Source organism: Lutra lutra, chromosome 17 (genome assembly GCF_902655055.1).
Source record: "Lutra lutra chromosome 17, mLutLut1.2, whole genome shotgun sequence".
NCBI lineage: Eukaryota > Metazoa > Chordata > Mammalia > Carnivora > Mustelidae > Lutra > Lutra lutra.
In genome coordinates, this window is record NC_062294.1 from 45,776,744 (window position 1) to 45,799,157 (window position 22,414).

The following is a 22,414-nucleotide window of genomic DNA, read 5'->3' on the forward strand; positions in this document are numbered from 1 at the left end:
TACTCCCTACCGGCACTGAAAGAGGGACCTTAACTTGTACTCACCCACTGAATCGGCACAGCACCGAAAGGGGGACCGGGCAGCCAGAGGAGCCCACCTCGCACGCGGAGAGGCCCTCACACGAGCCTGGATGGGGAGCGGGGAGCCACCCAGGGAGGGGCCCTCACGCTGGCCCCCTGTCCTTCCTCCCCTCAGGTCGAAGGCTCCCCTTCTTTGCGCTGGCAGATGGCCCTGTACCGTGGTGTCCCGGGCCGTGAGGAGGACGCCGACGACCCCGAGAAAATCGTGCGCAGGGTTCAGGAAGTGTCTGCGGTGCTCTACCACCTGGAGCAGGTGGCTGGGGCTAGAGGGGTCTCACAAGGGCGGGGCCGAAGCATGGGTCTCTGGGCGGGGCCTTGGGTCTGTGGGCGGGGTCTGAGGAGGAACTTTGGGTTTCTGGATGGAGCCTGGAGTTTAACTCTAGAATGGAAGTTCGGCTCTGGGGCAGGACCTGGTGCCCAAATCTTGGGCTGAGGGGTGGGGCTGGAGACAGAACCTGGGGTCTAGAGTGGGACCTGGAATCAAGACCCTTGACTCTGGGCAGGACCGTGGGTGGGTCATGGGATGGTGGCGGGCCTGGCTAGTGACCCGGCACCTGTGGGCGGGGCCTAGGAAAAATGGTGTGGTCTGGAATTTAAAGCCCAGGGCCGAACCTTGACTCTGTTGGCACAGCCAGCGTGTTCCTCTGGCCCCGCAAATTGGGCCTGAATTTGGGGCTAGACATGCATGGGCAGTTTTGGTCCGGGGCTGGGAGTGGGGATCAGGTCAGGGGCAGAGTTTGGGGACATGACAGATTGCCGTCCCCAGATCGAGCACCCTTACAAATCCAAGAAGGCCGTGTGGCACAAGCTCTTGTCCAAGCAGCGCCGGAGGGCAGTGGTTGCCTGTTTCCGCATGACCCCCCTGTACAACCTGCCCACGTAAGACCCCCAGGGAAGAGGGAGGCTTGGGGACGGTGGAGAAGGGGTGGCTGAGGAGGCGGGAGGAGGGGACGCCACCACTATGGGGTCTGGTTGGGGAAGGTAGATGTGCGGGAAGATAGCGGAGGCGTGGCGGGGGCCATGGTCTCCGGGACTCCGCACGCCTTTCCCCTGCAGGCACCGGGCCTGTAACATGTTCCTGGAGAGCTACAAGGCCGCGTGGATCCTGACTGAAGACCACAGTTTTGAGGACCGCATGATCGATGACCTTTCAGTGAGCTGGATGGGACCTGCCTGGGAGTGGAGGGGGCAGGGCTGAATGGGGGGGGGTGCTAGCTTGCTGGCTGCCCACTTACAGCGGTCGCCCTCCACATTGAGGGGTACGGGAAAGGCGGCTGCAGGCTTGGGGAGAGATAAGGGGAAGGGATTAACGTGGGGGGGGGCAGAGAAAAAAATCTAGCCCAGCAGGGCTATGGCGGAGGGAGACAGGAGGGGACTCTAGAAACCCCTTTCCCAAGCCCCACGCCTCCCCCAGAAAGCTGGGGAACAGGAGGAGGAGGAGGAGGAGGTGGAGGAGAAGAAGCCGGACCCCCTACATCAGCTGGTCCTTCACTTCAGCCGCACCGCCCTGACTGAGAAGAGGTGAGGACCTTTCCTGCGTCCTGGGAAGGGATCTACATCCTCCCACCACGCAACCTCCCTGTTCCTCAAGACAGACCCTCTGTGTCCCCGGGGAGCCCCACAGCTGATCTTTCAGTGTCATTTTCCCCTGACAGGCCCGGGCCACTGTGCCCCGTTTTGTAGGCTGAGCGCTTTGCAAGCCATCTCTTCTGATAGAGCTCACGTCACAGGCAATATTGATGAAAGCTTTGTCTTGCTCGAACAAAATCAGTAGAATATGAGAAGAAAAATCAGCATATTATAACAGATTTTCAATAAGGTGGATTGTTTAATTTCCAGACAGGACCACATGCTGGGCAGAAAGGAGAAAGTCTCCCCCCCCCCACCCCAGTAAGATCAAGATGTATTTTTTTTAAAGATTTTATTTATTTATTTGTCAGAGTGAGCACAGGTAGATAGAGTGGCAGGCAGAGGCAGAGGGAGAAGCAGTCTCCCTGCTGAGCAAGAAGCCTGATGTGGGACTTGATCTTAGGACGCTGGGATCATGACCCGAGCCGAAGGCAGCTGCTTAACCAACTGAGCCACCCAGGAATCCCAAGATCAAGATATTTTTATCCAAAAAAAGGCACTCTCCTTGGCAGGCCTCTGCACAGATCTCATTGGCCAGAATTCTGACCTCAGGCCACCCCCAGCTACAAGGGAGAGTGGGGCACCCAGCGCTCCGTTTTCCATCCTTTGGAAAGCCAGGACTCTGGAGTTAGATCATGTAGACCTGAGTCACAGCACAAGCTGTGGGACTCGACCAAGAAGGATCTTAGTGGTTGGGTTGACTTATCTGTAAAATGAGGCTAGTAATAGCTCTACCTATCTAATCCTGCCTCAAAATAATAGGGCTATCTTGAGGATGAATGTGTTAGGACAGATAGAAAGCACTTCGAATAGGGACTGACCTAGAGTAAATACTCAATAGATGTTGGCCACTACTCCCATTATTATTATTTTCCATTATTAGTGTTATTAATATTATTATTATCATTATTAATGCCCAAGAGGGTGGTTGGTCATAGCTGTCAAATGAGCCAATAGCCGGATGCTTGCTCCAGGCATCAAACACACTATTTTCACAAGCCCGGAGAAAGGGAGCCCCTCTACCCAGCAAACCCAGAATGAATTCCAGTGGACCCGCATGAAGCACAGGACCATCTTGTCCCTATTACTGCGGCCAAGCCATGCTGATTGGCTCAGTCTTGATCATACTCACCCCCTCTGGCAGTGGACAGTGGACAGTGGACCCCCCAACGCCCAACTACACAGCCTGGGCATGGGGGGGGGCAGCTCTCCAAAGGGAAACTGGAAGCGGTTATAGGATGGGAGTCCTTTCCACTGGGCCCTGATCATCTCCCCCGCTTACTTCCTCAGCAAACTGGATGAGGATTACCTGTATATGGCGTATGCCGACATCATGGCAAAGGTGAGGTCCTGCCCCCTGTCCTGGGCACGTTCCCTTCTCCCCAGCTGCAATGCCTGCCCACTCAGAGTGGTCCGGGTGAACTAAGGGATCTCCTCTGTTCACTGTCATCCCTAACTAATGTCCTGTCCCCAGAGCTGCCACCTGGAGGAGGGAGGGGAGAATGGCGAAGCAGATGAGGAGGAAGTGGAGGTGTCCTTTGAGGTAGGTGGGGTCAGGGGGTCCCTGAGGAAAGGACTAAGGGAAGTCATTCTCTGTTTATTCAGGCTGTGTTCACAGAGTAGTGCTCTGGGCCCAGCCCTGTGCTGGGTCATGTTGGGGACACAGCTGTGACTGTCGGTTACCTGGGGAGGGACAGATACATCAACCAGACAGGAACAGCAAAGATTATTCACGGTGGTGGTAAGGGAGGCTCAGGCAGAGTGGGCAGGGCAGAATGGGGGAGGCGGGAGAATCCAGGGAAGCTCAGGGGGACACAGGCCGGGGGTGGGGGGAGTAGTTATGGCCGCTGGGGAAGCCCAAGCAAGGGGCCTGACCCACTCTGGGGGGAGGGTGTCAGGGAGGGCTTCTCAGAGGAGGGGATGTCTGAGCAGGAGGATAAAGGGAGTGTGCCTGGGGCGCCTGGGTGGCTCAGTGGGTTAAGCCTCTGCCTTCAGCTCGGGTCATGATCTCAGGGTCCTGGGATTAAGCCCCACATCGGGCTCTCTGCTCAGTGGGGAGCCTGCTTCCCTTCCTCTCTCTGCCTGCCTCACTGTCTACTTGTGGTCTCTGTCAAATAAATAAAAATCTTTAAAAGGAGTGTGCCAGGGGCACCTGTGTGGCTCAGTGGATTGGGGCCTCTGCCTTTGGCTCAGGTCATGATCCCAGGACCCTGGGATTGAGCCCCACATCGGGCTCTCTGCTCAGCAGGGAGCCTGCTTCTCCCTCTCTCTCGCTCTGCCTGCCTCTCTGCCTACTTGTGATCTGTCTGTCAAATAAATAAATAAAATCTTTAAAAAAAAATAAAGGGATTATGCCAGAGGAAGAAAAGGGGAAACGTGTTCCAGGAAGGGGGAACAGCATATGCAAAGGCCAGGCAGTGAGAAAGAACTGATAAACATGAAGTTAACCCATCCATTCATCATTAAGGCAGGCAGCAAACATTTCCCTGAGTTTCTTAATGTTTTTGGTGCCTGGGTCCCTTTTAACATCTAGTGCAGCCTTTCTTAGAATCATCCTTTTGGTTTTTTAAAATATTTATTTATTTTGGGGGGCACGAGTAGGGGAGAGGGGCAGGGGGAGAGGGAGAAACAGACTCCCCGTTGAATGTACACCCTGATGCGGGGCTCAATCCCAGGACCCCGGGATCATGACCTGAGCCAAAGGCAGACACTTAACCAACTGAGCCACCCAGGCACCCCAACCTCCTAGAATGTGTCTTTGAACCCCTCGGGGGACCACGGGCCCGGGTTAAGATTGTTCCATGTCTGGCCCCACGCTCTGAGGACAAGAGACAAGTGGTAGACTTCAGTGCCAGGGGACAGAGAGAGCTCACAATTAAAGGAATGAGCCAGCAGATATGGTTGGAGCAGGGAGCAGAGGGCTGAGGGCTGAGGCTGTGAGGGGCAAAGGCTGGGCTACTGAACCCAGACTCACTGGGCCCCACGGGCCTGGCTCCGCTGCAGGAGAAAGAGATGGAGAAACAGAGGCTGCTGTACCAGCAGGCGCGGCTGCACAACAGGGGAGCCGCCGAGATGGTGCTGCAGATGATCAGTGCCTGCAAAGGTGCCTTCCCACCGGCACTCCTCCTGGGCACACGCAGCCCATCCCCAGTTCCCCCCGGCCCCCCATTTCCTGGGGAACCCATGGCTCACTCTCCCACCCTGCCTGCCTGCGCCTCGCACTCCAGCCCTTGCACGTCCCACTCGCCTTGCAATTTCTCGCTCTTCCTTCACTATGGCACGCGACCCCAGCCCCTTCTCCTGCATACCCTGGAACGGCTGTCTTCTGGTGGGTGGAGAACAGAGCTCCCAGACTGAGTGCACTGTCTTTGCTCCATCCCCACCCGCTCCAGGAGAGACAGGCGCCATGGTATCCTCCACCCTGAAGCTGGGCATCTCCATCCTAAATGGAGGCAATGCAGATGTGCAGCAGGTAACAGGAGAAAGGACCTGGGAGGAAAGCACAGAGCTCTAGAAGCTCCCGTGTGACTCCCACTTTCCCCGATGCTCCCGCCCCCCTCTGTAGAAAATGCTGGATTATCTGAAGGACAAGAAGGAAGTGGGCTTCTTCCAGAGTATCCAGGCGCTGATGCAAACATGCAGGTAAGGGTCTAGCAGACCTCTGGTGGGTTAAACACCTTTGGTGTGGCTGAGTCCCCGCCCCTGGTACCACCCCCAGGAACATGGACCCACTCTAAGGTGTACTGGGAGGCGATTATCACAATAGGAAGAATGGACAGCTGGAACCAGAAGCTTGTAGTGAATTCAGGGGGCACTCAGGCAGCAAGGAATCGGGGCTCTCTTCTGATGACCCCCATTCATGTGACTACTACTGTCCGCCTTTGTTCTCTTCTGTCCACTGACTTTCCCTCCCTACCCCCTAAAGCTTTTGCTAACTGAGGGTTTCTGTTTTCTCCTGATTCCAGCCTGTACATATGTCATTCCAGCCCCACCTTACTTGACAGCGGCTGCCACGTGCCTTCTCCCAGTTCTGTTTGTGCTTCCTCTTGATTTCAGCTCATGCATGCTTTTCCGTGGCTCTCTGCCCAAACTGGATGTGTGTGTGTGTGGGAGGGTGCCTGCAGGGCTCTGGAAGAGCGGGGCAAAGGCCTTAGCCCATCTGCCCCATCTTTCCTTTCTTTCTCCCAGCGTCCTGGATCTCAATGCCTTCGAGAGACAGAACAAGGCAGAGGGGCTGGGCATGGTGAACGAGGATGGAACTGGTGAGGCCCTCTCTTGGGCTTCCCTCTCCTGGAACATCCTCTTCCTTCGGGATCGCCCCCTCGCCCACATTGCCCAGAGCTCCCTTCCTCCAAGACACCCCTACCCTACAATCATCCCCAAGTTCCGCCCCTCTCAGAGTGATCCCCAGTCGTGCCCCCACATTCCTCCAGGGTCTCCCTCCTCAGGGTCCCCACCCCTGGCTGTCCTTCCGTCCTGTGTTCTCCCCCCGCCTCCCATCACCACACCGACCGGACCCTCCACACGCCCCAAGTCTCCCACCCTGGTTGCTGTTCTCATTAATGCCCCTAATCCGGGTTAATTGAGTCTCCTCTTTGCCGTGTTGTGATGTGTCTAACTTTTCTGCCCTGATCCTCGCCTCCTACCTCTCCACCTCTACTTGTCCATCTGTTTCTCTTCCCTCTTCTTTCTCTTCCTCCGCTTTTACCCCCCATCTCCTACTCTGTCTCCTTATGGCTCTGATCCTCTGTGGTCGCTCCTCTCTCCGTGTTGATGTCTTCGTCCCTGACTGTGTCACTGTTTATCTGTGTCTATCTCTCTGTCTCCTTCCTGTCTCTCTTTTGCCCTCTTTTCTCCTGCTTCCTCCTCCCATCCTGTTGGCTGCCCCAGTCATCAATCGCCAGAACGGTAATTCCCCCAGCCCATTCTCCTTGCTATGCTACTGCACCCCTCCCTTCTAACCCCCAACCGCCCCCTCCACCTGGGGGCTGAGGATCTGGGACATCCAGGGAGGGAGGAACCCTTCAGTGATGGCGTCATGCCAGCAGAAAGTCTTGAGCCGGAGACCAAGACTCAGGTCCCAGATTAGCCACTAACAACAACTGGAGACTGTGAACAAGTCTCTTACTTTCTATAAGCCTGCTCCCCGCTGTGTAAACAGATGCTAGAGAAGGTGGCAAAGATCCCTTTCCAGCTAGACGTTCTCAGGCTTCTAGACCCAGATTCGCAGTCCCGGGGTGGGGTAATCCCCGCTGCCGCGCACCCTGCTCTCTGCGCCCGCGACCCCAGAGTGGTCAAGTCTGCGGTTCCCATTCGCCAACCAGATTGGTTGCCCCAGCATCCACTCTGATTGGTGCGCGTGCCTCCTCTGCGCCTGCTCTGGTTGGCCCATTCCTGTCTAGCCCCTCTCTCTCTCTCTCTCTCTCTCTCTCCTCTTCTCTCTCTCTCTCTCTCTTTTCCCTCCCCTAGAGCCCATGGTGATTGGCTTCTTTCAGATGCCCGTTCGGATTGGCCTATGTTTACACACCTCTCCCCTGCATCTCCTGGATTGGCTGCTTTCAAGGCATCTGAGCCAATTGGCTGGCTTTCGATCCCACTCCCTATCCAATCCCCTCCTGCTAAGAGCCTTTGCTTGAAAGTGACTCCAATTCCCATAATCCATTAACCCCACCCCCTCCAGGCCCTGGATGGGGTCAAGGGTCAAGGGATACCAGCTGCCTGAACCTCTGCTGGGTGGGCAGACATTCCTGACGTCATACAAGTGGTGATGTCAGAGGGACAGTGATGTTTAGAAAGAAGCTTGAGGCCCCAGCTTCATGACGCAGGGCCCCTCCGGTCTTCATCTGCTGATGACTCTGAAGCCGGGTCTCCCTGGTGTCATGGATGCCGGTGACCCTCACAGCCTCTTTGAAGTGGCAGCTGCTCCTCCCTACGTAGCTTTGTGCATGCGTGTGGAGTGTGCAAGGGCCGTGTGCATGCGAATGCTCTGTCCTGCCGTGTCTGACCCCCTTCTGGGCCCTGTCCCCTTCTTCTCCCCCCCACCCCAGGAGAGAAGGTCATGGCAGATGACGAATTCACCCAAGACCTGTTCCGATTCCTACAACTGCTCTGTGAGGGGCACAACAATGGTGAGGAGGAGGGGTGGGTGGAAGGGTGAGTGGAAAGGAGGCCAAGGTTTGGGGTCAGTCTGCAAGGGTTGCCTGAGTTCATCTCCCGGCCCCTCACCCCTTATGGATGGTGGCCTCACCAGCCATCCTTGACCCGATTGTCCATCCTTCGTTTTCAACCATTATTAAGCCCTGTCCTCCCACCTTCCTAAATCCCCCTCAAATTTCTGCAATCTGGCCACTTCGCTTCACTTGCACCTGCTCTAGCCAGTCCAGATTCCCCAAAACCAGTTTGTCCCCAAATCACTGTGAGCACCAGATGAGTGCCTTGCCACATGCCATGTTCCCCTACAGGTGTCTTGCAGCAGCTGGCCAAAGTTATGTAAATGTGGTAGATTTCTGTGCTTGGGTTGAGTTTGTTAGAATCACTTCTTAATTTTGCTTATAAAATAGTTTGCCAGGATGAAGGCCTTACAGATTCTTTCTGAACTCAAACAAGTTTCCCCAACTTTCGTCCTGGCACACAGTTTCAGCAGATCAAGGATAACACAGCAAGCTAAGGAAACACATCACTAATGAGAACATATAACCCTGTGTGGCCCATGTCGCTCACAACATTAAAAGGACAGTCAGAATTCTGTATGACAAACATTCTACCCAAGGCTGTTTCCTATAACAAGTATAAACAGTGTCTAGGTTGTGGTTATAACACATAGCAGGGGATTATGAAACCACAGACTGCCCAGAAACTAACCTTCATCACAGTATGGGAGTAATCACAAGTCTAACTTCCACAGAACCTGAATCCCATTTGGCTAGTGTTCATTACAGTGAACCTTTTGTAAATTTCTTTACTCTTTATTTTCCTCTGTTCAATGGTAGGTAAGGCATGGTCCATGGCTTTGCATTCTCAAAAGCTCTTATCTCCACAACTTCTTGCTCTTCAAGGTTTATGTAATACTGTTGTGCCATGGGACAAGGATTTTCTCTCTTTAACTGTAATTAAGGTGGAATCAGTCTTTGGGGTTTTATTTTTATTTTTTTTTAAGATTTTATTTATTTATGTGACAGAGGGAGAAAGGTCACAAGTAGGCAGAGAGGCAGACAGAGGTGGCGGGGGGGAAGCAGGCTTCCCTCTGAGCAGAGAGCCCAATGTGCGCCTTGATCCCAGGACCCTGAGACCATGACCTGAGCTGAAGGCAGAGGCTTAACCCACTGAGCCACCCAGGCACCCAGTCTTTGGGGTTTTAAATGAATTTTATTCCCTGGATCTCTGATTTCTTGGAAACAAGAATGTTCTAACAGGTGGAATTCCTCTCTCCTACCAAATTTGCAATCCAGTCCTTTGCATGAAGTTGTGGGTTCATTAGCCAGCCCAATCAAATAAATATTTGAGAGGCACCTGGGTGGCTCAGTGGGTTAAGCCTTTGCCTTCTTCAGCTCAGGTCATGATCTCAGGGTCCTGGGATGGAGCCCTACATCAGGCTCTCTGCTCAGTGGGGAGCCTGCTTCCCTCTCTCTCTCTCTCTGCCTGCCTCTGTGCCTACTTGTGATCTCTGTCAAGTAAATAAATAAAATCTTTAAAAAAACACAAATATTTGAAATAGCTTTCAAATCTCAGATGCTTTGCATGTCTTGACTATTTGGTACCATTCAAAATAGACAAAAGGTTTGTCTAATATATATGTCTGTGGCCATGTTCTAAGTTGACAGAGCTCTTTACAGGAGAGGGAAGCTGTAAATGTACCCACTTAGGCATAGTAAATGCTCAATAAACTTGTAGTACCAAAGAATAAGTGGCCGATCTTCCATCTCACATTAGCATATAGCATATGCTCAATAAATACTTGTTGGATAAATGAATGAATAAATAACCAAACTTCTATCTCCTCCCATCACATAGTAGGCATTCAATAAAAATTTTTGGAAACAAATCTAAGGCTGAATCTCCATTTTTCCCCTCATACACTGTAGGTGCCCAAGAAACATATTTTTGGGGAATAAAATAAATAAATGACCCTCTACCATATCTGGCATCTAGTAGGCCCTTGATAAATGGTTACTACCTAAATGAATAAATGACCTTCACCTTCCTCTGACACACAGTAGGTACTCAATAAAGACTAAATTAACGATGATGATTATATGCCTTTGTCATAAAACAGGCGCTCAAACACTGATTGCACACAGTAGACTCCCAATGAATGTATGACTTTTTATCTTCCTAGATTTCCAGAACTACCTACGGACACAAACGGGGAACACGACCACTATTAACATCATCATCTGCACGGTGGACTACCTCCTGAGGCTGCAGGTGAGGCCGGGAGACCATCCAGGTGCGACCTAGCTCAGGGACTGCGGGGTCCACGAGTTGGCCAGCACCCCTTCACACCCCATTGGCCCCCCAGGAATCCATCAGCGACTTCTACTGGTACTACTCTGGCAAGGATGTCATTGAGGAGCAGGGCAAGAGGAACTTTTCCAAGGCCATGTCGGTCGCTAAACAGGTGTTCAACAGCCTCACCGAGTACATACAGGTAGGCTCTGCCCACTGGTGCCAGGCGAAACGCCCCTCCCCCCTCACTCCTGCTGGACCCCGCCCCCTGCTGGCGGCTCACAGCAGCCCTCTGCACCCCCCAGGGCCCCTGCACCGGGAACCAGCAGAGCCTGGCACATAGCCGCCTCTGGGATGCTGTGGTGGGATTCCTGCACGTGTTTGCCCACATGATGATGAAGCTCGCTCAGGTTCGGGCCCCTCTCTTCTTCATCCAGCTGTTGCCGGGCATCCCTCAAGTGGCCCATTTCTTAGTCAGTTTCGCACCCAAGCCTCCTGGCATGTTTCAGACGTCTTCCCTCCGGGTGGCCAAATCCATCATCCTCCTGGATGGGCTCTCTGCATGACCCCCCCTGACCCCTGCCACCACCAGTAGGCTGGTTTCCCACCCACACTTCTATTGGTCTGATGTGCAGGCCCCGCCCCCTCCAGTTAGAGTTCCTCTATGATTGGTTGGTGTTCTTTTCTCTCCGAAGAGCTTCTCTCAGATTCTGATACCCGGGGGATAGAAAGGGCTCCGCTTTCTAGGTCAGGGATTGGGACTGAAGGAGTGCTTTGTTTCTTTATTCTGCCTGCGGCAGATGACGCCTATCTCGGGCACCCATGATGTAAGGTCCTTGTCGAGCCCTTTTCCCATTTCTAGAATCCTGTGCTCCCCTTACCCTACCAGCCCCCGCCCCTTTGCAGTGTCTCGTGAACACCTTGTCCGTTGGCTCTGTTTCTTTCTGGTAAACATTCAAGGCTGCACCATCTCCATCCCGAACGTCATAAATGCCCCAGCTTCCCAGCAGATGGCACTGTTCTCTACACTGTATTCTCATTTCCCAGCAGGAAGCGTCTGGAGGGAGGGGAGGCTTGATCTAGTTATTCAAAGGGGCCACAGGGTCTGGCAGAAATCCTGTCTGGTGCCATCGGACTTTTTGAAAGGAGTTGAACTTGGGATGCAATTCCTCGGTGTCAGTGCAGCCGAAGTTGTGTTGTTGGTGTGATCTTCAAAGTCTAGAGAATATTGGTGTTTTAGTGTAGAGTTCGAAACCCTGGGGTGTTAATTCATTAACTAAGGACTAGGGCTAGGTCGCATGGGCTGGAAATCCAATGCAAAGTGGTGGCTTAAGGCGGGAAAAAGAATTCTTCAGTTCACATCAGAGGTCCAGGGCCTTGAGTGATGTCAGCAGAAAGGTATGTCTTCTCTCTGGCTTCAGTCTCAAGCAGGCTCTCACACTGGCTGGAAAAAGGATGCCCCTTTATGCACCCCTGTAACTGATCCAGAGCGCAGAGGACCCCTTTTCTATGGAAGCTCAGACTTGCAGTTCTCTCATTGGATTATTGGGTCACATGCTCATCCCTGAGCCAATCACCGTGGCCAGGGGAAAGAGAGCTCTGATTGGCCAGATCTGGCCATATACCCGCCCCTGAAACCAGGAAAGTGGGGTTAGCCCCACTTGATCTGAGTGCAGTTGTCGTGCGAAGCAGGGTGCTGGATTAGACATCACACGCAGACACACACCACAGTCTCCCATCCACATTAGGATCTTGAGATTCTGGTATGTTGGGATCTTAGAGTCAGAAGGCCGAGCTTTGGAACTGTGTTAGAATCAGGAACTTGAGAAGGAGCCTGGAATAGAGGAGCCTTACCTGCCATTTATCCAGTATCCTTCCCCCTCCTCTGCTGTATTAGGTAGAACCAGATGAGATGACCACTCGGTGGGTCAAAAATGCTCGCATATTGCCATTTTTATGTAGCTCAGCTTGGTACAAATAGGGACCATGAGACAGAACTCTGACCATGAAGGAAGCTTATGTAGGACTTACATGAGGCATGTGACAGGGCAGGCAGTGTACCCCCACCTCCTCCCCAGATTGTTCACCAAAAGGCATGTGGCTGAGTCCTCCAGCCTTTCTCCTGAACCTAGCACCTCGCTTTTTCCATTGCACATTCATTCAACAAACATATCAAGCACCCTTCCATAAGCCCCAAGCTTCTGTCTTCCCAGTCCCCCTTGGCCACCAGCTCTTGGCCCCACATGTCACCTGTCAAGACTGCTTCCCCCAGAGTGCCAGCCCCACCCCCACAATCTTGTCTCTCTACCCCTTCCCCTGCTTCCGAGGAACATGTCTGGACTCGGGTCCCCTCGGAGGTAAGAGGGGAGTAAAAAGGGGTCTTAGGCCCTGCAGGGTGGGTCAAGAGGGGCGGAAGCAGCTGGAAGTGGGGTAGGCATCTCTGCAGAGACCAGTAATCACATAACTGGGGTCTGGGGTCTCTAGGACTCCAGCCAGATCGAGCTGCTGAAGGAGCTGCTAGATCTCCAGAAGGACATGGTGGTGATGTTGCTGTCGCTACTAGAAGGTAAACCCCCAGCAGGTGGGGGTCTGGGGAGGGAACAAAGGGACAGACAAGCAGGGAATGGCTCTCTGAGACCCCAGAGACCCTAATCTTCAACTTCATCTGACATCGTGTCAAGGTCAGGTGGGTTGGTGAAGGAGTCCCAGTAACGAGCTCAGCAAACACGTACTGAGCACTCATACATCAGGCCATGGCCGTATGTGCCTTAGATCATTGACTCCCCAAAGAAATCTCAATACGGTGGGTGGCCCCGACGCTTTTCAAAGTTTACGTAACTCATAGTTATTTATGTGTTTCTTTGTCAAATGTCTCAATTAGCTTTTGCTACCTAATGAATGCCCTCAAAACTTAGTGACTTAAAATGACCATAATTTATTGCTAATTAATAAAACAATATGAGGTGCCTGGGTGGCTCAGTCAACGAAGCATCTGGCTCTTGAGTTTGGCCCAAGTCATGATCTCAGGGTCATGAGACCCTGGTATCAGGGTCCTCACTTAGTGGGGAGTCTGCTGGAGATTCTCTCTCTCCCTCTCCCCCTCCTCCCCAATAAAGCAATAAATATTTTAAAAAATAAAATCTATATAAATAAATAAAAGTGAAAGGTATAAGAAGAAGCTGGAGCCAGTGGGATCCCACTTTACCACAGTCTCCACTCCTCTCTACTGTCTTATCTTTGGCCCTACCTCACTTCTCTCTGGACCTGCTTGGCCTCAGAGGACTAGTAGAAGGCTTTGGTGTGTGAGCTCTGAGGTCATGCAGCTCTGGCTTCAAAGCCTCCTCACCCCCTTGCTGGCTGGCATGTTGGGATCTTAGAGTGTGGATCCTGGTATGTTGGGATCCTGAGTGTGTGATTTTCTTTGAGTCCCAGCCTCTTTCCTCTATACAAATGGATAGTAACACCCCTCCTCTAGAAGGATGAGAGCGTGCCAACCCAGCACTGGGCATGGCATCTGGGACCTGCTGGTAGCTTCTGGAATTGGTATCTCTCTTGGTGACTCCCCCCAGCTGTCAGGGAGGGACCGACCAGGTTCACACACGACACTGATGCAGGTCAGGAAATGAGCCGTGCCCTCCAGGGGGAGGTGTGGGCGCTGGCCAGGGACACTTCCACCAACATCATGCCTGGAGCCTGGTGGCTCCCGAGCTGGGGAAGGAGGCCAGGCAGTGGGGGTTCAGAAAGCAGGCTGCCCCAGGCCACACTGACTGGTTCCTTGCCCACAGGGAATGTGGTGAACGGCATGATTGCCCGGCAGATGGTGGACATGCTTGTGGAATCCTCATCCAACGTGGAGATGATCCTCAAGTTCTTCGACATGTTCCTGAAACTCAAGGACATCGTGGGCTCAGAGGCCTTCCAGGACTATGTTACCGATCCCCGTGGCCTCATCTCCAAGAAGGACTTCCAGAAGGTGGGTGCTAGAAGGCAGGTGAATGGGGTGCCAAGTGGCAAGAGACGTCCCTGTGAGCCTCAGTTTCTTTACCTGTAAAATGGGGAGAACACCGTCTTTGGGGTTGTTTTGAAGGCAAAGTGCATGAACACAGATGAGAACCTTTATTTCTGTTATCATTATTCCTAGTCATAATATTATCATTAACAATCACAAAAAAAAAAAAAAAAAAACCAATCACGGTCATTCCGTTGAGAAACGTTTGTTGGATTTCTTCTCCATACTGGGTCCTCTGCTGGTACCACGGACACAGCAATAACTGAGACAGATACAGCTCTGCCTTCATGGAGCTTATAGTCTGATGGGGAGGTGATCATTAATGACCATTACAGGTCAAATAACGAGGTCTTTAGGAGGGAAATGAAGGAAGCAGCTTTATCCAGGAGCCCCCTCATCTCTCTGTCAGTCCTCCCACCCCAGCTCTCCCCTCTCTCCCTATGGAACTCCAGGTACGTCACTCAGCCGCTCTGAGACTCAGTTTCCTCCTCTGTGACATGGGACTAGGATAGTGACATTCACTGTCTCACAAGACCTCTGTGAGGCAGACAGCATGTGGGCTGTTCCTGGAACACAGGGGCACTCAAAACATGCTCCCTACTATTTTTCCTGCCAGATCTTTCCCCTCACCCTTATGCTAACTGCTTCTTTGGAAATAACTTCTGACCTACAGAGAAGCCACAGGAACAATGCATAGAATTTCTGATCACCTTTTCACCCCGACCGCCCAAATGCTCACTTTTACCACATTTGCTCTCTCATGATTCTGCTTTTCTTCTACATACTTCAGTGTGTATCTCCTGAGAACAAGTTCATCCTCTCTCATAACCCCAGAACAATTATGCAAATCAAGAAATTAGCATCAGTATGACTCAGCTAGCTACAGACCTTAATTCAGTTCTCACTCAGTGAAGAAATTGTTTTTCCTGCTGAGGAGGCAATCCAGCGGTCAGGGACCACGTTTAGACATCCTGTCTCTTTGGCCTCCTTCAATCCCGCACCCTTCCTCAATCTATCCTTGTCCTCCATGACCTTGACATTTTTGAAGAATGGAGAGCGGTTTTTTAGAGAATGTTTCAGCCCTTGTCTTTCATGACCTTGACATTTATGAAGAACAGAGATTGTTTTTTTAGAGAATGTTCCAGAATGTGGGTTTGCCTGAGATTTTTCCCATGAGTCAATTCAGGTTGGAGCTTTAGGCAGGAATGCGGTAGAAGTAATATGTCCTCACTGCATTCTGTCTGGGGGTTCTTCCTATCGCTGTTGGCTTTAGCTTGGCTTGCTCGGTTCAGGAGGCATTTACCAGGGTCTCCGCTGCACGGGCACCATCATTCCCTTTCATATCCTATGAGGACATGCTTTGCGACAATATAAATATTCCGCTCACCCTCAAGGGTTAGCATCTGTTGGTGATTCTGCCTGAAATGGGGATTACTGTGGTAGTTGACAAATGGTGGTTTTCTTTTTTTTTTCTTTTTTATTATTTTTAAAAATTTTTTAAACTTTTTTTTTTTTTTAGAGAGAGGGAGGGGGTAGGGGCCAAGGAAGAGAGAGAATCCCAAGCCAACTTCACACCAAGTGCAGACCCTGACATGGGGCTCGATCTCATGACCCTGAGATCATGACCTCAGTGGAAATCAAGAGTCCTACACTTAACCGTCTGAGCCATCCAGGTGTGCCAACATATGGGAGTTTCCTAACCTCACCATATCCTTTCCCTTTATTAGGTACCATTTTGCTGTACTTGTCCATCCATTTATTTTTATGTATCAGTGTACTCGTTCTTACTTTAAGCTAGGGCTAGCCCATTTAATAAACATTAAAAAAAAATGTTAAACATTCAGGGTCTGCTCAGTTAAAAAGTATCCTCAGTGTCCCCAGCCTCCCAGGTGTCCTGAGAGCCTCCCTGTGTCTCTCCCACTTCTCAGCCATGCCTTCCAAGGACTGTCGACCTCCGCTCACTCCTTTCTCGCCTCCCACCCACTTTCTGACTCAGGGCTTGTTGGCTTCGGTCCCTGTCACTCTCCTGAAACTACCCTGACCAAGATGGTCAGTGACATCTTCACCCCAGTGACCTCTACACCCTGAATCTCTCCTCTGTTATCTTTGTGGCATTGGCCACTGTCGGCCATTTCCTCCCCTCCACGATACCTGCTTCCCTGCGCATCTGGGCCGCGCACTTGTGAGAGCCCTGCCTTCCCTGTCAGTCTCTCCGCCCCCCCGCTTCACTCCTTGCTGTCCCTGAGCCGTCCACCTTCCAGAAGAGCTGATAGTTACCATGGTCTCTCTCTGTGCCAGGTCCCTGTATGTAAATGGATTAGGTCACATAGTCCTTACACCAACCCTAAGTGGTAAGGACTATTTTTTATTCGCTCTCTCTTTTTAAAATATTTTATTTATTTATTTGTGAGAGAGAGCAAGCACATGAGTGCACAAGCAGGGGGAGCAGCAGGCAGAGGGAGAAGCAGGCTGCCCACGGAGCAGGGAGCCTGATGCAGGACTCAACCCCAAGACCCTGGGATCATGACCCAAACTGAAGGCAGATGCTTAAGTCACTGAGCCACCCAGGTGCCTCTGTTTTTTATTCTCATTGACAGAAGTGGAAACTGAGGCACAGGGAGGTGAAGTCCCATGCTCAGGGTCACACAGCTAATAAGCAACAAAGCTGGGATTAGAACTCAGGCAGTCTGGCTCCAGAGTGCACCGCCTCCAGACTCAACCATTACTCTAGTTCAATAAAGAGTGTCCTTTCAAAATTAAAAAAAAAAAAAAAAAAAAAAAAAGGGGGCGCCTGGGTGGCTCAGTGGGTTAAGCCGCTGCCTTCGGCTCAGGTCATGATCTCAGGGTCCTGGGATCGAGCCCCGCATCGGGCTCTCTGTTCAGCAGGGAGCCTGCTTCCTCCTCTCTCTCTACCTGCCTCTCTGCCTGCTTGTGATCTCTCTCTGTCAAATAAATAATAATAAAATTAAAAAAAAAAAAAAAGAGTGTCCTTTCCCTCGGCATCAGGCCCTGGCTGGAAGTCCCAGCCCTACTCTCTGAGCCTGGCAGTTTTAAGGAGAGAATCTCAGCCAGGGAACCAAAAATCACCATGTAGGAACTAAAATACACCTCATTCATAACTTTGAAGTGATTCTTCTCAGAAAAGGAAAGCATAAGAGAAAATATTTGCAAATCATAGATATGGTAAGGGGCTAATATGGCAAGAAACTTGCATAACTCAATAGCAAAAACAACAAAACAAAACAAAAACAACAAAAAAACACAAAAACAAACCAAATAACCTAATTTTTAAATGGGCAGAGGATCTGAATAGATATTTTTCAGAAGACATACAAGTGGCGAACAGGCACATGACGAGGTAGGTCCTCAAGGGGGCACCTGGATGGCTCCATCGGGTAAGTGTCCAAATCTTGATCTCTGCTCAGGTCTTGATCTCAGGGTCATGAGTTCAAGCCCCACGTTGTGCTCCGCACTGGATGTGGAGCCTCCTTAAAAATTAAGTAAATACAAGGTCCTCCACATCGCTCGTCATCAGAGAAAATGCAAATCACACCCACAATGAGATACCACCGCATACCTGTGAGGATGCCTATTATGAAAAAGGCAAGAGATAGCAAGTGTGGGCAAAGCGAAAGAAAAAGGAGCCCTTGTGCACCGTTGGTGGGAATGTGAAATGGAGTGGCCACTAAGGAAAAACCACATTTTTTCCTTAAAAAATTAAATTAGAACTAGGAAATGAAATTAAAAATAGAACTGCTGTCAGACCCAGCAGTGCCGCAACTGGGTATATATCCAAAGGAAACCAAACCATTGTTTCAAGGAGATATCTGTGCTGTCGTGTTCATTACAGCTATTATTCACAATATCTGAGGTATGGAACTAACCTAGGAATGTGATATGTAATGGACTGTTATTCTGCCTTTAAAAAAAAGAAGGAAGTCTTGTCATTTGCAACAACATGGCTGAACCAGGAGGGCATTATGCTAAGTGAAATATGCCAGAAATGGAAAGACAAATAGTTCATGGCCTCACTTACATGTGAAATCTTTAAAAAAAAAAAAGAAGGAAGGAAGGAAGGAAGGAAGGAAAGAAAGAAAGAGAAAGAAAGAAAGAACAAAACCAGAAACAACTGGTAGAAACAGAATAGAAAAGTAAGTGATGTGAAGGGCTCAGGCATGGAGGAAATAGGGAGAGGTTGGTAAATGGGTACGAACGTTGAGTTATAAGATGAATTTAAGGGGTGCCTGGGTGGCTCAGTGGGTTAAGCCTCTGCCTTTGGCTCAGGTCATGATCTCAGGGTCCTGGGATCGAGCCCCACATCGGGCTCTCTGCTCAGCAGGGAGCCTGCTTTCCCCCCTCTCTCTGCCTGCCTCTCTGCCTACTTGTGATCTGTCTGTCAAATAAATAAAATTTTTTTTAAGAAAAGGATGAATTTAGAAAATGAAATGGGTAAAGATCCCTCCTGACCAGAGCTTCACACACAAGGTTTGATGTCATTTACACAACATTTTGTAGGTCAGTATCTCTGTGTCACAGAGTTATGATCTGTAACTTGAAAATTGCCTTGGTTTTTTTTCCAGAGTAAAGAATGCATTCACATGATTTGAACAGCAAAAATGTAACAATATATGAAGTGGGAAGTCTCACTCCCACTGTTTTCTCAGCCTACTTCCCTCCTCCCCCGACCTCCCCCGCTGCTGTGAATAACATTAGTTTCCTTTGTATCCTTGCATCGTTTTTTTTTCCTTCCAGATTTTGTTATTTTTCCTCCTTTCTTGCATAATTGGCAGTGAACTACATACATTGGTCCATATCACTTAATAATATATTCTGGAGATCAGAGAGAGACCATATGGTTTCTTTGATGATTCTTTGCTGACAGACACTTGCTTCTCTCCTAGTCTTTTGCTTTTACAACTCGTGGACAGTTGTGCAAGTTGTGTACTGTACAGAGGTACAGTTGATAACACAGATACTGTATATTTGTACTGCAAATTTCCAGTGGGTGGGAGTAAGTGTGCTGAGGAAGGCTTCTTTTGGACCACTAGCAATGCCGGCTACAACAAATACCCTTGTACATAATGTCATTCTTTATGTGCAGTTATATCTAAGAATATACTTCCAAGAGCAGGATTTCCGGGTTAAAGAGTAAATTCATTTGTCATTTGGGCAAATTTTGCCCTCTGTTTTTCCCTCTCATTAACAACCTGTGAGAGTGCCTGTTTCCCCACAGCCTCGCCACCAGACCGCATTGTCAAATATTTGGACTTTTGCCAATCTGATAGGTGAAAAACAATATTGCTATGCAGTTTAAGTCCACGTTTAAGTCATACCTCCTGGTGTGAATGCAGTGACGCATCTTTTTCTGTTCTTTCTTTTATATTGCCTGTCCAGTGAACTGACCATGTCTTTGGCTTATATTCTTTCTTTCTTATTTTTCTCCTTGAGTTCTAGAGCTCTTTATATATTAGGCTGATTATAACTTTGTTAGTTATAGGAGTTGCACCTGTATTTCCTAGTTCATCATTTATCTTTTGACTTTGCTTATGGTGTTATTACATATATGTTTGGCTATGTGGAATACTTTGATTCTCATGTAGAAAGTCACTTAAAATATCTTATTAATTTTGGAGGCACCTGGGTGTCTCAGTGGGTTAAAGCCTCTGCCTTTGGCTCAGGTCATGATCCCAGGGTCCTGGGATTGAGCCCTGCACCAGGCTCTTTGCTCAGCGAGGAGGCTGCTTCTCCCTCTCCCTCTCTCTCTGCCTGCCTCTCTGCCTACTTGTGATAAATAAGTAAAATCTTTAAAAAATATATCTTATTGGGGCGCCTGGGTGGCTCAGTGGGTTAAGCCGCTGCCTTCGGCTCGGGTCATGATCTCGGAGTCCTGGGATCGAGCCCCGCATCGGGTTCTCTGCTCAGCGGGGAGCCTGCTTCCTCCTCTCTCTCTGCCTGCCTCTCTGCCTGCTTGTGATCTCTCTGTCAAATAAATAAATAAAATCTTTAAAAAAAATATCTTATTAATTTTTAATGAAATAGGTAAGACAAGAATAAATTCTTCTTGTAAAGAAACTCAGAACTTTTACCACTGCGGTCAAGGTCACTTTTGGCTCCCACCCATAACCCTGTTGTCATCCCACCTTTCTGTCCAAAAACTGCCACTGACAGCCACTCTGGTGTGCTTCTCTCCAGATGTTTATTTCTAAATTTCTGTTCGTCCATTTTAAAAGTATAGCATTGTTATCTGATTTCCCAAATCCTTTATGGTTGACAGAGTTCACACTTTGCAAGGCATGTCTTCATTGATAAGTAAGTACTTTGCAGATTCCAAAACACCTATTACAGTGTAGAAAGCCCTTTCTGGTGGCTGAAGACACATTTCAGGCTACTAACTTATTCTTGGTCAGTACTGTTTTGAGGTTTTTTTTTCCTATTATTATTTTTTTAATAGTCTGCAAATATTTTGGGGTATATCTCATAAGTTCATCCATTTAAAATGTACAACTTGGGCGCCTGGGTGGCTCAGTGGGTTAAAGCCTCTGCCTTCGGCTCGGGTCATGATCCCAGGGTCCTGGGATCGAGCCCCGCATCGGGCTCTCTGCTCGGCGGGGAGCCTGCTTCTCCCTCTCTCTCTGCCTGCCTCTCTGCCTACTTGTGATCTCTGTCTGTCAAATAAATAAATAAAATATTTAAAAAAAATAAAAAAAGTAAAATGTACAACTCAATTTTTTTTGGCATATTCACAGAATTGTGCAACCATAACTACAATCTAATTTTAGAACATTTTAGTCACCCCAAAAGAGAAACCCTGTACCCTTTAGCAGTCACTTCCCATTTCCCCCACCCAGGCCCCTGTCAAAGGCTAATCTACTTTCTGTCTCTATAGATTTGCTTATTCTGGACACTTCGTATAAATGGAATTGTATAATAGATGGTCTTAAAAGACTTTTCTTTTGGGGTTCTGGGTGGCTCAGTTGGTTGGGCATCTGCCTTCAGCTCAGGTCATGATCTCAGGGGTCCTGGGATAGGTTCCTGCGTTGGTCTCCCTGCTCAAGGGGGAGTCTGTTTCTCCCTCTGCTCCTCCCCCTGCTTGTGCGCTCTCTTTCTCTCAATTAAATGGATAAAAATTTAAAAAAAAAAATATGGGGCCCCTGGGTGGCTCAGTGGGTTAAGCCGCTGCCTTCGGCTCAGGTCATGATCCCAGGTCCTGGGTTCGAGCCCCGCATCGGGCTTTCTGCTCAGCAGGGAGCTTGCTTCCTCCTCTCTCTCTGCCTGCCTCTCTGCTTACTTGTGATTTCTCTCTGTCAAATAAATAAATAAAATCTTTAAAAAAAAATTTTAAAAAAATACTTTTATTTTGTAAGGATACTTAGTTCTCTTTTTATAATAACAAACTGTGATGTCATTATCATTCCTAACCAAAAAGGGAATAAAAAAATGAAACGAAAAATATCCACAATTCTTTAAATCATCAAATATCTAGTCATTGTTCGCATTTCCAAATCTCATAAATGTCACGTATACCTTAAGAAATGTTTTCTGGGGGCGCCTGCATGGCTCAGTCGATTATGCAGCCAACTCTTGACTTCAGCTCAAGTTATGATCTCAGGGTCTTGGGGTGGAGCCCTGCGTTGGGCTGGGCTCAGCATGGAGTCGGCTTGTCCCTCTCCCTCTGCTCCTCCCCCCAACATACTCTTGCTCTCATGAATAAATAAAATCTTTAAAATAAATAAATCCTGGGGTGCCTGGGTGGCTTAGTGGGTTAAAGCCTCTGCCTTCGGCTCAGGTCACGATCCCAGGGTCCTGGGATTGAGCCCCGCATCGGGCTTTCTGCTGAGCAGGGAGCCTGCTTCCCCCTTTCTCTCTGCCTGCCTCGCTGCCTACTTGTGATCTCTCTCTCTCTATCAAATAAATAAATAAAATCTTAAAAATAAATAAATAAATCTTTAAAAAATAAATAAAAATCTTAAAGATATAAAAATATAAACAAGGTCCATCCTTTGCAACCAGTTGATATTTATTTTTTTTTAAAGATTTTATTTATTTATTTGACAGAGAGAGATCACAAGTAGGCAGAGAGGCAGGCAGAGAGAGAGACAGGGAAGCAGGCTCTCTGCTCAGCAGGGAGCCCGATGCGGGACTCGATCCCAGGACCCTGAGATCATGACCTGAGCCGAAGGCAGTGGCTTAACACATTGAGCCACCCAGGCGCCCAACCAGTTGATATTTAAACCTCCTTATATCTACTGCT

General features: G+C 49.6%; 1 protein-coding gene across 5 annotated transcripts in view; it reads left to right on the forward strand.

Moving 5' to 3' along the window:
• RYR1 (ryanodine receptor 1) overlaps positions 1-22,414 on the forward strand; it is a 110,343-nt gene that overhangs the window by 66,595 nt on the left and 21,334 nt on the right. For 3 of the 5 annotated variants that reach the window (XR_007124101.1, XM_047712418.1, XM_047712419.1), the window contains 17 exons: positions 196-333; positions 847-959; positions 1,137-1,233; positions 1,495-1,601; positions 3,000-3,051; positions 3,184-3,252; positions 4,713-4,812; positions 5,102-5,181; positions 5,275-5,351; positions 5,898-5,971; positions 6,600-6,617; positions 7,757-7,837; positions 10,045-10,133; positions 10,228-10,356; positions 10,460-10,564; positions 12,639-12,720; positions 13,940-14,127. Coding sequence is in view for 4 of the 5 variants with exons in the window: in XM_047712418.1 (XP_047568374.1) it covers positions 196-333; positions 847-959; positions 1,137-1,233; positions 1,495-1,601; positions 3,000-3,051; positions 3,184-3,252; positions 4,713-4,812; positions 5,102-5,181; positions 5,275-5,351; positions 5,898-5,971; positions 6,600-6,617; positions 7,757-7,837; positions 10,045-10,133; positions 10,228-10,356; positions 10,460-10,564; positions 12,639-12,720; positions 13,940-14,127 (1,599 nt within the window). In the remaining variant the exon portion in view is untranslated. The remainder of the gene's footprint in view (positions 1-195; positions 334-846; positions 960-1,136; positions 1,234-1,494; positions 1,602-2,999; positions 3,052-3,183; positions 3,253-4,712; positions 4,813-5,101; positions 5,182-5,274; positions 5,352-5,897; positions 5,972-6,599; positions 6,618-7,756; positions 7,838-10,044; positions 10,134-10,227; positions 10,357-10,459; positions 10,565-12,638; positions 12,721-13,939; positions 14,128-22,414) is intronic. The other 2 variants (XM_047712420.1, XM_047712421.1) reach the window with 1 other exon arrangement.